This window comes from Danio rerio, chromosome 4, assembly GCF_049306965.1.
Source record: "Danio rerio strain Tuebingen ecotype United States chromosome 4, GRCz12tu, whole genome shotgun sequence".
Lineage (NCBI taxonomy): Eukaryota > Metazoa > Chordata > Actinopteri > Cypriniformes > Danionidae > Danio > Danio rerio.
This window is the reverse complement of record NC_133179.1, coordinates 3333432-3347390: the sequence shown is the minus strand read 5'-3', so window position 1 is coordinate 3347390 and position 13959 is coordinate 3333432. Positions and strand designations below refer to the sequence as shown.

The 13959-nt window shown below is 29.8% G+C and overlaps 1 protein-coding gene across 50 annotated transcripts in view; it reads left to right on the top strand.

Moving 5' to 3' along the window:
- The window catches only part of plekha5 (pleckstrin homology domain containing, family A member 5), a 198530-nt gene that overhangs the window by 140940 nt on the left and 43631 nt on the right, over positions 1-13959 (top strand). For all 50 annotated transcript variants that reach the window (NM_001327786.1, XM_073946521.1, XM_009300011.5 and 47 more), the window contains 4 exons: positions 1564-1668; positions 1929-2001; positions 7487-7587; positions 11999-12114. In NM_001327786.1, coding sequence (NP_001314715.1) covers positions 1564-1668; positions 1929-2001; positions 7487-7587; positions 11999-12114 — 395 coding nt within the window. The remainder of the gene's footprint in view (positions 1-1563; positions 1669-1928; positions 2002-7486; positions 7588-11998; positions 12115-13959) is intronic.

The window sequence follows — 13959 nt, the reverse complement described above, 5'->3', positions numbered from 1 at the left end:
ATGCAGTATGTGCACATATACAGTATATAATGCATTATTTTCATCACAGTTTAGCACATTCAGACATTGATTGTTGTTTATCATAGTGCAAAAAAGCCAAGTTAAGTGTAACATTTTTTTAATTTGATTTTAATATTTAATTAGATTTTTTTATTATTTTTATACATTTTTATACAATTTTTATTTTATTATTTTGTTTTCAAATATTTATTTTCTTTATTATAGTGCAAAGCTAAGTTATATATATATATATATATATATATATATATATATATATATATATATATTTTTTTTTTTTTTTTTTTCAAATATCCAGTTCTTATATTTTTATGTAATTTTATTATTTAATTTTAAATTAAATTGTTAAAACTGTTATCAATTTTTATAAATCTTCATTCAATTTATATTTTACCATTTTGTTTTCAGACATTTATTGTTATCATAGTGCAAAATAAACTAATTATATATTTATTTCAGATATCCAGTTCTGATATTTGTACTTAATTTTCATCATCAAGTTCAAGCTCATTTATTTATAAAGCACATTTAAAAACAGCCACAAGACTGGCCAAAGAGGTGTACATACTGTAAGACAGAGTAAAATAAAGAAACAGATAATAAAAACAGAAATAAACCAAGAGAAATGACTGTAAATTAATACATTTAAAAATAAAGCACTAGAAAATACTATTATAGACTAAAATAATATTATAATAGTCATTATTTAATTTTAAATCACATTTTTATCTATATAATTATTATTATAATTAATTATTTTAGTAATTCATTTTTATAAATCTTTATACAAGTTTTATTTTATTGTTTGTTGTCATTATCAAAAAGCTAATTATAAATGTTTATAAATGTTTTTTTAGATATCCAGTTTTTCATTTTTTATTTCATTTTATGATTTTATTTTAATTGTATTTATTTATAATTGAATGTATTTATTTATTTATTTATTTAAATATTTTTTATACATTTTTATTTTAATATTTTATTTTCAGACATATATATATATATATATATATATATATATATATATATATATATATATATATATATATGTTGTATGGTTCTGATATTTTTATTTAATTTAAATAATATTGATGTATGATTGATTAAATATAATAATACTATGTGTAATCAAATGTATTATTATAATTTAGTTTTAAACTAGAGTGTAGTCATGTGCATTACAGTATTTTATATATTTTATATTGTGTATTTTATTTTATATCCTAACATACATCGACAAAACTGATTTTTATTTAATTATTTGTAATTAATACCAGTTTCTTATACTCACTGAACTCTTGATCATTGTGTCTGATGACAATGAAATGAACGTCAGAAAAGCTCTCCTGTTGTTCTCCGTGTGTTGAGCATCTTTTGAACTGCTGTCGATTCATAATGCATGCGTCTTCTGAGCTCTACTAAACGACTTCACTAGTAAGCTGTAATTATTTACAACTCAATGGCTGAATAATGCATACACACGAGCTTAAACCCCTCACAAGTGTCATTTCTCTAAATAATAATGTGCTCTCTGTGTGTCTGCAGCCATCCCGGTCCTCAAAGAAAGTGCACAACTTTGGGAAAAGGTCCAACTCCATCAAGAGGAACCCCAATGCACCTGTGATCAAAAACGGCTGGCTTCACAAACAGGTACTTATCAGTGGGAAACATCCATATGCACTCATTCACACACACAAATGGACAATTTAGCCTATAGCGCATGTCTTTTGGAAACAGGAGCACCCAGAGGAAACCCATGCCAACACGGGGAGAACATGCAAACTCCACACTAACATATTGATACAAACACTCCAAAAACCCTTGAGTGCATTGTTTGGGGGAGGGCTTTCTGTACTTGTGATTGGCTGGCTGATTTGATTGACAGTTCTTGTGCTGCTGGTGTTTTTCAGGACAGCACTGGGATGAAGATGTGGAAGAAGAGATGGTTCGTTCTGTCTGATATGTGCCTCTTCTACTACAGAGGTGAGTTCAGCATCTCTGTTTACACTTACACACTCATTTTATCAATGCACCGTATATCTGATGTTTGTGTTTGAGGATTAATGTTCAGTCGCAGGCCGTGACCAAACGTTCATCTCAGAGACGTTTCTGTTCAGTATGATCAAGTGGCACATTTGCACTGTTATTCATTGGTTTTACTCTGTGTGTTTTCCAAATAACAGCCCTGTAAATGTGGAAAACATACTGAACGAGTAGTTATAAGTGTAATGTGCTCTTGAACGATCTTGCTAGTGCTTTGAATCAACTTTGTGCACAGTATCAGGATTCGCAAATGAATGATTCTGAGTCTGCATAGTTATTTGATTCACTTAAGATTCAGTTTGTGATTCTTTTGAGTCTTTTGAATCATTTTCCCGTGGGTCATTATTCATGCTGTCAACAATTTGTATGTCATTTATTTGTTTTGATTCAATAAATCAAGTGGTTCATTCAATCATATTTAAATTATAAACCTAAATAATTCTACTGCATTAACTTTAAATCAACTTTGGTCACAGGAACATGGAAATGAGTCACTGCTTAATGACTTTAAGTCTGCATAGTTATTTGATTCACTTAAGATTCAGTTTATGATTCTTTTGAATCTTTTTGCAGTGAGTAAGTCATTAGATTAAGACAGGTATTAAAATGTATTTGAGAGTCATTGTGTTTGATTAATTTAGAAGAAGTGGTTCATTTTATTATATCTGCAATAAAACTGCAGGATTTTGAACAGTTTTACAGCCAGTTATGCAAGATTTAACTGGCAAAAAAATGCTGTGAATCAGCTTTGTGCACAGTATCAGGATTCACAAATTAATGATTCTGAGTCTGCATAGTAATTTGATTCACTTAAGATTCAGTTTATGCTTATTTTGAGTCTTTTGAATCATTTTGCTGTGAGTGAATCAGTAAGTGAGTCATTATTCATACTGTTAACAAATTTTATGTCATTTACTTTTTTCATTCAATAAATCAAGTGGTTCATTCAATCATATTTGAATTATAAACCTAAAGAATTCTACAGCATTAATTTTAAATTAACTTTGGTCACAGCAACATGGAAATGAGTCACTGCTTAATGATTCTAAGTCTGCATAGTTATTTGATTCACTTCAGAATCACTTTATGATTCTTTTGAATCTTTTTGCAGTAAGTGAATCCAAGAGTGAGTCATTAGATTAAGACTGGTATTGAAATGTATTTGAGAGTCGTTGTGTTTGTGATTAATTTAAAAGAAGTGGTTCATTCAATTATATCTGCAATAAAACTGCAGGATTTTGAACAGTTTTACAGCCAGTTATGCAAAAATGTGCTTTGAATCAACTTTGTGCACAGTATCAGGATTCGCAAATTAATGATTCTGAGTCTGCATAGTTATTTGATTCACTTAAGATTCAGTTTATGAGACTTTTGAATCTTTTTGCAGTGAGTGAACCAGAGAGTGAGTCTTTAGATTGATTCAGACTGGCAACACAATGCATATGGGATTTAGTCGCGTCACCTTGATTAGAAAATAAATAAATAGTTTGTTAAAGTGTATTTGCAGTATTGTGATCAAATTCAATACTTAAATACTATAATTTTGAAATATGCAGCATCAACTTTAAATCAACCTTAATCACCGTACCATGAAAACGATTCACTATTTAATGCTTCTGAGACTTCATGATTATTTGATTCACTTAAGATTCAGTATATGCTCATTCTGAATCTTTGAATCATTTTGTTGTGAGTGAATCAGTGAGTGAGTCATTAAATTGATTCAGACTGGCAACACGGTGTCAAATCATTTTGATTGGTTCAATAAAAAGAAGTGTTTCGTTGAAGTATATTTGCATAAATTTCAATAAATTATGCAGCATCAACACTGAATCAACTTTAATCACAGTAACATGGAAATGAACCACTACTTAATGATTCTGAGTCTGCATGAGGATTTGATTCACTTAAGTTTAAGCTCATGTTTCTGATGAATAATTGAATATTTTGCAGTGAGTGAGTCATTAGATTGATTCAGATGAAAAAAAAAAATTATATGTCATTTATTTGCTTTGATTAAATAGAATAAGTGGTTCATTCAATTATATTTGAATTATTAATCTAAATAATTCCACAGCATTAACTTTAAGTCAACTTTGATCACGGGAACATGGAAATGAGTCACTGTTTAATGATTCAGAGTCTGCACAATTATTTGATTCACTTAAGATTCAGTTCATGCTTATTTTGAATCTTTTTGCAGTGAGTGAATCAGTGAGTGAGCCATTAGATTCAGACTGGTGGCACAATGCATATGAAGTACAGTACAGAATATGATGCTGAATACAGCGAGGAGCAGGATTGAGGTGTGTGTGTTTGTGTGTGCTGTATGTTAAAGTCTCCAGAGGACACACATTCTCAGATCTCCATAAATTGTTCAATTAAGCAGTCCGGCGGTGCGATCAGATCACTCTTTCACCGCAGACCCACGAGGGCTGAAGCTGTTTACCGGCTGACAGTGAAGACAGAGCAGTTTTCGTGCTCAGACTGCACAGGCTCCTCATGTCATGCGCATCTGATTTAATCAGGCTCAAGAAGCCAATGATGGAGGACAGGTGAACAACAGAGGCCAAGATCTCTGGCGCCTCCTGTCTGTGTCTGCTGGTACTGCACCTGCTCATCAAGTACAACTTAATGTAAACATGAAATTTAAATCTAATATATTGATTTAGTTGGCTCACATTGCTAGTTCTGTGGTGAACAATTCATCAGTACATGTCATTAAGACATGCTTTAATATCTGGTTCAAGTGTGTTTGATTGGGGTTGGAACTAAAATATAAAGGACACCGGCCCTCCAGGACCGAGTTTGAACAATCCCTTCTCAAATAATCATGAATATAACCAAATTTTTTCTTTATGATTTCAATCCTCATGACTGCAGTACCAATAGAAATGTAGGACAATTTGCTGTTTTATCACAATTCTGATATTTAGCGATGAATTATTAAAGCTGTATATTTGTGATATTGTTCTGGCCCTTGATTTTTGGGGGTGTATCAGCATGTGGTTTTCCTAAAGCCTCCTCCACGCTGAGTCTGATCTGGATGAGAGAATTGAACGCTCAGTGCTGGTTTGTGTTTGTTTGTTGGTGTCGCTGCTGTCAGTGATTCATCTGAACCACCAGCGGCTTTATTTCAGCAGCGACAGCATGCAGGAGTTCAGATCTCAGCTCCACATCGCTGTGTGTGGGACGCCAGCAAAACACTTTTACGGATGCAAAAACTTGCTCCGTGTAACTTTTAAAAAGAGATATGCTTTCGGTTGTTATCTTGATTGGTCTTTGAGGAATAGAAAACAGGTTATATTGGATTATTATCACTATTTATAATGACTAAATATCAGGTTATCGATACAGAGATCCGTGTATAAGTCTGCATATGAGTTATTTACTTATTTACTCAAAAGATTCCTTCAAAAACACTGATATATAAGAATTAAACAAATGTGTCTGTGTATGAGATATTTATTTATTTACTTAAACTCCTTCAAAAATACTGATTCATTTCGGAATGATGGCTAAATCATTGAATGATTCACTCAACTGATTCAAACCAGGAATAAAGCAAGTGACTCTTTTTTTAAGTGAGTGATTCATTCGTTGTTTCGTTATGTGAGCGATTCATTTACTCAGTTAATTCCCTTCAAAAATTCCAATCCTTTTACATAAATGAAGTTAATCATTGCAGTTTTCCTGCAGCAGATTCAGATCATTTATTAACAAAGCAAATGAGTCTTTGTATGAGTTGTTTATATATTTACTCAAAAGATTGCTCCAAAAATTCACTAAACGGATTCAATTCAGCAACAACAGATTCTCTTTTTGAATGAGTGATTCATTCATTGTTTCATTGAGTGAGTGATTCATTTACTCAGTTGATACCTTTGAATAAAGTACATTCTGTAAATCATGGCGTTTTTTTCACTCAACAGATTCAGTTCAATTAAGAATGAATCAAATTAATCAATGAGTTTTTTATTTGCTGAAGATTCCTTCAGAAACGCTGATTAATTTTGGAATAATAGCTAAATCATTAAATGATTAACTCAACTGTTTCAATTCAGGAATGAAACAAGTGACCCTCTTTTTAAGTGAAAGATTTATTTGGTTAATTCCCTTTTAAAATTTCAATTCTTTTAAATGAGTCACAAGTAAATCATTGCGTTCTTCACTCAGCAGATTCAGTTTATATAAGAATGAAACAAATGAGTCTGTGTATGAGATATTTATATATTAACTTAAAAGATTGCTTCAAAAACACAGATTTATTTTGGAATGACGATTAAATCATTGAATGATTCACTCAACTGATTCAATTCAGCAATTAAAACAATTGACAACTTTTGAATCAGTTATTAATTTTACTAAGTTGATTCCTGCAAAACTACAGATGCATTCAGTTACTAGATGTATTATTTATGAGGATATAATTGAATCATTCGCTCAACCTATTTAATTAGTTTCACAAAAAATAACTCACTTTGAGTTGCTTATTGATTCATTAATTTAGCAGATTCATTCAGAATCCTTCATGATTGGACTATTTTTTCACTCAGCAGATTCAATTTATTTAAGAGTAATGCAAATGAATGAGTGTGTGGGTTTTTATATATTTACTCAAAAGATTGCTCCAAAAACACTGATTCATTTTGGACTGATGACTAAATCATTGAATGATTCACTGAATTCAACGAAACAAGTGACTCTTTTTAATTTTATTAAATTGATTCCTGTTAAAATTTCAGATGGATTCAGTAGCTAGATATGTTATTCATGTGGGAATCATTGAATTATTTGCTCAGCCAATTCATTTTTATTTACGAACTCCCTTGGAGTGACTTATTGACTCAAATTCTGTAATTAGATTCAATTCAGTGTAGCAGATTGTTTAGATGAATTCAGTGAATTCAGACTATTTAAAAACACCCAATTGACATTGCTCAATTTTAGATTTTGGTAATTAAACTCTCTTATAAAAGCAGTATCACCTATAGTTGTGGCATTGGTCTGAATGTAATCGCATGCATTTGTTTCTTTAAGCAATCTGGCATATATAAAATCTTGATGTTTTGTTGTACACAATAAATCCCGTGTTTTTGGAAGCCGTTGATGTTTGCATTCAGTTTTTGGCATTAATACGGTAAAAGTAACGCTTAACACAGCTGTCAGTCTAAAACGAGTCTGTCGGCTTCCAACTCTTGACAGATTCGTTTCAGTCTGCAATCCAAACGATAGAGTTCACAGGCTCATTGACACACTTCAGTGCGCTTCAGTTTTCCCATCAGCCTCTCCAGACTGTCTGTTTACCAAAACTTCTGCTCAAACCAACACCCAGTCACGGCTTCAGCTCCACATTTAACAAGTATCCCGCTCGGCGGTTAATGTATGCTAATGTTGACCAACGCCTCTCTGTTTGTGTCTTCAGATGAGAAGGAAGAGGGGATTCTGGGAAGCATCCTCCTGCCTAGCTTTCACATCTCCATGCTGTCCGTGGACGACCATATTACCCGGAAATACGCCTTCAAGGTCAGAGACACATTCGGAAAGTCTGAAACGTGGACGTATTTTTATGCAAATGTAATTCGAGAGAAAGCAGAAATGGGTTGGTGGAAGGAAGAAGGTGAAACACTTCATTTAAAGAGGAGATTTTCATTTTAGCCAATGAATTTCAGTCCTTTTCAATGTAAGAAACTGACTAGAGATGACAAAAAAAAGGTATCCTGCATTACAATTAATAGCTATTTGTTTTTAGAATTAGCTTAAGCTTTAAGATCATCATTTTAGGCAGACAATTCAAGCCTTTTTATATAGGAAGCTGACTAGACTATTCTACTAAAGAGCTGCATCCCGATTTACAATCAATAGTTATTTATTGTTAGTATTAGTTTTAGTTTCAAGATCGTTTTTGGCAGAAAATTACAGTCTTTTTTTATACAGTGGAGGAAATAAGTGTCACAAAATTTCACTGGAAACATATTTCTAATGGTGCTGTTAACTTGAAATTTTCCCTAGGTGTTGGTAACAACCAAAGAATTGTATATGTGCTAAGAAAAAAAAACTAATTAGTTTACAAATGAAGTTCTGTGTAATAAAATGAAGTGATGCAGGAAAAAAGTATTGAACACATGAAGAAAGGAAGATGTAAAAAGGTAATGAAAGCCCAGACAGCAGCTGAAATCTTTCAGTAGTTCTTCAGCAACCCTCTGCCCTTCGTAAGTGTAAATGAACATCAGCTGCTTCAGTCCAACATCTACATTAGCAGGAGGATGAAGATGAAGCCAGGGTGGACATTTCAGCAAGACAATCATCCAAAACACAGCCAATGAGACTCTTGGATGGTTTTAGAGAAAGAAAATCAAGCTGTAGAATGGCCCAGCCAATCACCTGATCTAAATCCTAAAGAGAATTCAAGTTATAGATCAGTTTGAATAGTCGAGACCCACAGAACCATCAAGATTTTGACACTGTTGAAGTCTATGAAGAAATCACACCTGAGTAATGCATGAGACTTCTTTCTACATGTGAGAAACATCTTTAAGCTGCAGCACCAAAAAGCTTTTTATAAAAATAGTTTTAGAATCAGATTTAGCTTTAAAAATGATAATTTAATGCAGTTTTTTATGCATAAGAAGGTGACTACACAAAATAATCACAAAAAAAGTTACAATCAATAGTTATTAAATAAACATTCTCAAATGCAGTGATTGCTAACATTAAAAATATATATTATTTAAGAAGTCAGTGATGCTTTTCATTTTAGATGAAGATCATCATTTTAGGCAATCAATTCCAGTGTTTTGTAATATAAAAAAAATGACCAATTAGCACACAAAAAACAACCTTAAGTTTTTTTTTATAAATATCCCTGAATGCTGTATTTTTGATGGCTGTCATTTAAAAGGGTAATACTTTACATAGCAAAACTGAACATTTCACAGCATTTGTTAATTGTTAATTGTTTCTACATATTGCACAATACCTTTTACCATGTTACATAATAAATGGGGATTCAATAAGTGAAGTTTCACAAACTAATTTCGAGAGGAGCACATGATATGATTGACTGCAGCTGGCCATCCATCTACATCCACTAGTTAACCAATCAGATTAATCCAAACTCACTATAAGTAGCTTAGCTAGAACTACTCGCTTATCTTCGTTTTCCGAAGAAACCCCCCATCCACACCTTCTCCTCCTTTCTTCCACCTGATCCAGTACTCCCCTTACATGCTCTATGGACCTGGCGGGAGCCCTGGGCTCAACTATCTCCGAGCTCAGGGTTCTCTCCTGGGACAGCATGCCAAACCTGCTAACAGTTGTCAAACAATATCTTAGTGTAAACTCTTGAGGTTTAAACTCAACAAACCTGCATATTGAAAATGAAAAACAAAACAGCCAAAACTGTAATATTGTGAATAAATGCATAAACATATTTGCTGTAAAAAGTTTCTTTAAAGCAAATAATAATAAAAGAACTATATAAAAAACTGTATAAAATAAAAAAACTGTAACGGACTTTTAAATGAACCATAACCTGGATTAATAAACGTGTTGATCATTTTTTAATACCTCAAGCATTCAATATTGCACAGTTTTACCAAATGATTCAGTAGCTTCTTAACACAAAACTCCCTACAGTATTTTGAGTTCGACTGTTTCTATTAAAATCCATACTTAAAACCTCACAAAGAGATATATTAAAATGTCTTCAGGCCAGCAATGCGTGTGCTTTACATTGGATTTTAAAAATGTAAGTTTGGACAGATTTAGACCATCTCTAGGGTTGTATCAGTGGGTTTATCTGTTCATTTAATGGAGTCTTGAATATAAATTGCTGCTCTCCAGCTGAAGGCGAGGGTTTGGCTGTGGTAAAGCTGTTATTAGCTTGAGTTAGACCAGAAAGTCTTGCACTTTTCCCCTGACACAGCGTTTTTCTAGTCTCTAATTCTGTGAAAGTTTGTGTCTCAGTGGAGTCACTTACCTATTATTGCAGATGTTTTCATGTTGACTCATTGTTTATTCCCCCTCTGTCTTATTCTCCATTTCACAATGGTGCGGTTTGGGAGGATTCATGAACTGGAGCCTCAACATGTTTACTTGATGGAGCTTTGCTAATATGGTGAGTCAAGTGTATAAATTAAGACACTTTAACATACTTCATCACTTAACCTGGAAGGTCCTATAGGCAGTGTTTTAAGTCATTACTAATAAGTTTTTCCATGCAAAATAAGTATCAATGAATTATTGTTCTCACCTCACTGCTTCTATTTATGTGATTCATTCAAGAAGACTATAATAATTGAACCAATTTGATGATTTCAACAAAAAACACAAATTTTTGATTGATGTATTCATTAGCTTCTCTAAAATGGTGAATAAAGAGTGTAAATAACAACACATTAACATTCACATTAACCTGGAATGTCCTAAGCTCCGTTTTTAAGTCATTAATAATCATTTGTAAGCTTTTCCATGCAAAATATTTGGCATAGGCTAACAATAATGGTGTTAAAAAAATTTTGTGTTTGTTGTTTTGCTGTATGAAAGAATCACTCAAACAATTCATTTATTTATTCAAGCAGACTGATTCATTCAAGAACCAAAAAATACTTGAAATACTGAGTCAACTGATTCGATTATTTCAAGAATATTGATTGATTTATTCATTTACTTATTTGATTCTCTCACAAAATGAATTTAAACAGATAATTGTGTTTCTAAATCACTTTATTTGACATTGACTGAGTTGGTTTGGACTCAAAGTGAATTACAAAGTGAATTTGGAAGTATTTTATAATAAAATGTTTGCAGTTTACACACATTTCACAATGAGTCATTGAACAGATTGATTCGGCAATGAAAAGATAAGTAGTTTAGTTAATTCAATTAATAAGGGACTAAGCCTAAAAGAAAATAATTAATTTAAGTTAAATTAAATTAAATACATTAAATTACAATAAAGTGTGTATGGGTGTTTTCCAGTACTGGGTTATAGCTGGATAGTCAAAAAAAAAAATAATCATGTGCTGGATAAGTGGGACTAAGCCAAAAGAAAATGACTGATTAAATTAAATTAAATTAAATTAAATTAAATTAAATTAAATTAAATTAAATTAAATTAAATTAAATTTTATTTTATTTTATTTTATTTTATTTTATTTTAAGATTTAGTTCCAAAATTATTTAAGTTTTTTGCTTTATTAAAATTTTTATGTATATTTTTATTAAAATTTATTAAAATATTTAATAATAATAATTTTAATAAAAATAATTAAATGAGTAACCCAATTTCTTCATTGAATCATTCACTCAACAGATTTAATTGCCTACTTTACATTCAGTATCTTAAAGACAAATGTTGCTTTGAATTCTTTATATTGCATTTCCTCGCCAAAATATGGCAACGATTGCATTTTACTGCACGAGTAACCAAGGTACAAGTTGTAAAAGCTCCACCCTCTTCTATAAATAGGGGTGTGGCAGCATCTCATTTGCATTTAGGGAGACACACAAAAATATAATGTCTGTACTTACATCAGAGCATATCTATTTATAATACATATCCAACATAATATAATAAAGGATCCATGAAGTATTTTAAGATGCAACTTCTACTTACTATAAAACTACTCTTCATTGAACCATCAATGCAAATACAGGACCTGTATTTTTAAGCATCTCACTAAAGTTTGGGCTCTTGTTAACTCCTCCAGAACGCTCCGCATTTACTTTTGAAGCTTATATAAATAGTTGTGAAAGACAAAATCCAGACAAAAGCAGCTATTGTGGATCAGTGAGAGCCTCAGAGATCTGCAAACTTTGCAAAACTCCATCGTGTTTGTGCCTTCAGCGATTCGCTCAGCAGTTGTTTATTGATATTCACGCTCTGATCTTTTTTTCTCTTCTCAGGTTTCTCTGTTGAATTTTTCACAACCAGGCGACGCATCCAAACATGCGGACGTATTATTTCAGCACAGACACAGCCAAAGATATGGAGTCCTGGATGAAAGTGATGTCGGATGCGGCGATGGCTCACAGCGAGCCAATCAGAAGGTGCGAAAATGTGATTTTTGGTTTGCAGTAAACCAATCAGAAAGAACTCACTATAATCACACTTCAGTGATGGTTAAAACAGTTATTTTATTTGTCTATTTTTAAAGTAAATAATTGGTGTTAATAGTTAAAAACCAGTAAAACATACATAATAGTAATATTAAAAATGTATTAAAGGTTTTTACTAAAACAAACGTAGTTTGTGATCAGTAATAATATAAAAGCTTTAAAAAATAATTTTAATAAGTACTTTTAAAAAATGTATAGCTTTTGTTTTTTGTAAAGTTGATCTTTCACATTAATAGCTTTTGAAAATAATTAAATGAGTAATGTATAACATTATTAATGATACAGATGTGTTGTTCTTTTTGAGAAGGACTCATGTCGAAATATTTATAAATACTTTTTTGATATTTATTTTTCTTAATAGGATTTTTTCAGCTTAAGAAACAAAAAATGTTATAGCAATGAATTTGATAATGATGATAATAATAATAATAATAATAATAACAGCAATAATGATGATAATGATAATAATAATAATAATAATAACAGCAATAATGATAATAATAATAATAATAACAGCAATAATGATGATAATGATAATAATAATAATAATAATAATAATAATAACAGCAATAATGATAATAATAATAATAATAACAGCAATAATGATGATAATGATAATAATAATAATAATAATAATAATAACAGCAATAATGATAATAATAATAATAATAACAGCAATAATGATGATAATGATAATAATAATAATAATAATAACAGCAATAATGATAATAATAATAATAATAACAGCAATAATGATAATAATAATAATAATAATATAAAATGTAAATAATAATAAATAGAAATTTGTTATTGTTTAAATGAGATATTATTTTATCATTAATTATAATAGTAATAATAATAAAAAATACAATAAATGTAAATAATAATAAATAGTAGTTTGTTACTGTACAAATGTAATAATATGATTATATCGTTAATAATAATAATAATAATAATAATAATAATAATATTAAATGTAAATAATAATAAATAATCATTTATGTTATTGTACAAATGTAATAATATGATTATATAATAATAATAATAATAATAATAATAAACAATTAGTAATTTACAACCATTGATGATAAAAAAAATAAAACAAATGTTTTGCAAAAGATGTTCTTTATGAATGGTGATCATGAAAAAAAGGATTTTTGGTTCATTTTTATTGTTACAAAGTTTTTCACTAACAAAAATTACTTTAAAAAAAGTAAATGAAAAGAAAAGAAAAAAGAAAGTCACTTAATAATAAATCAAATAGAAATAATAATAATAAATCCTTCAATAATAAATAATAATTTATGTTGTTATACAAATATAATATTATTGAATTATTAATAATAATAGCAGAGTAATTTACAACCATTATTACAAATAAATACAAAATTGCGAAAGTATTACAAAATGAATGCTTTTTGTACTTGTTTTTTTTACAAAAAAATTACTTTAAAAACAAGTAAATAAAGGAAAATAAAAAGTTGTTTATATGTTTTTTTTACTCATTTGTATTTATTTTTAGCACCTTTCTCAGTAGTCACTTAATAATAAATTAAATATTAATAATAATAATAATAATAATAATAAAAATGAGAATAGTAGTAATAATAATACTATAAAATGTATATAATAATAAACAATAATTTATGTTATTGTACACATAAAATAATATTATAATTAATTATAATAATAATAATGATAATAATAATTATAATGGTAATAATAATGGTAATAGTAATAATAAAAATTGTAATTATAATAATAATATTAATAATA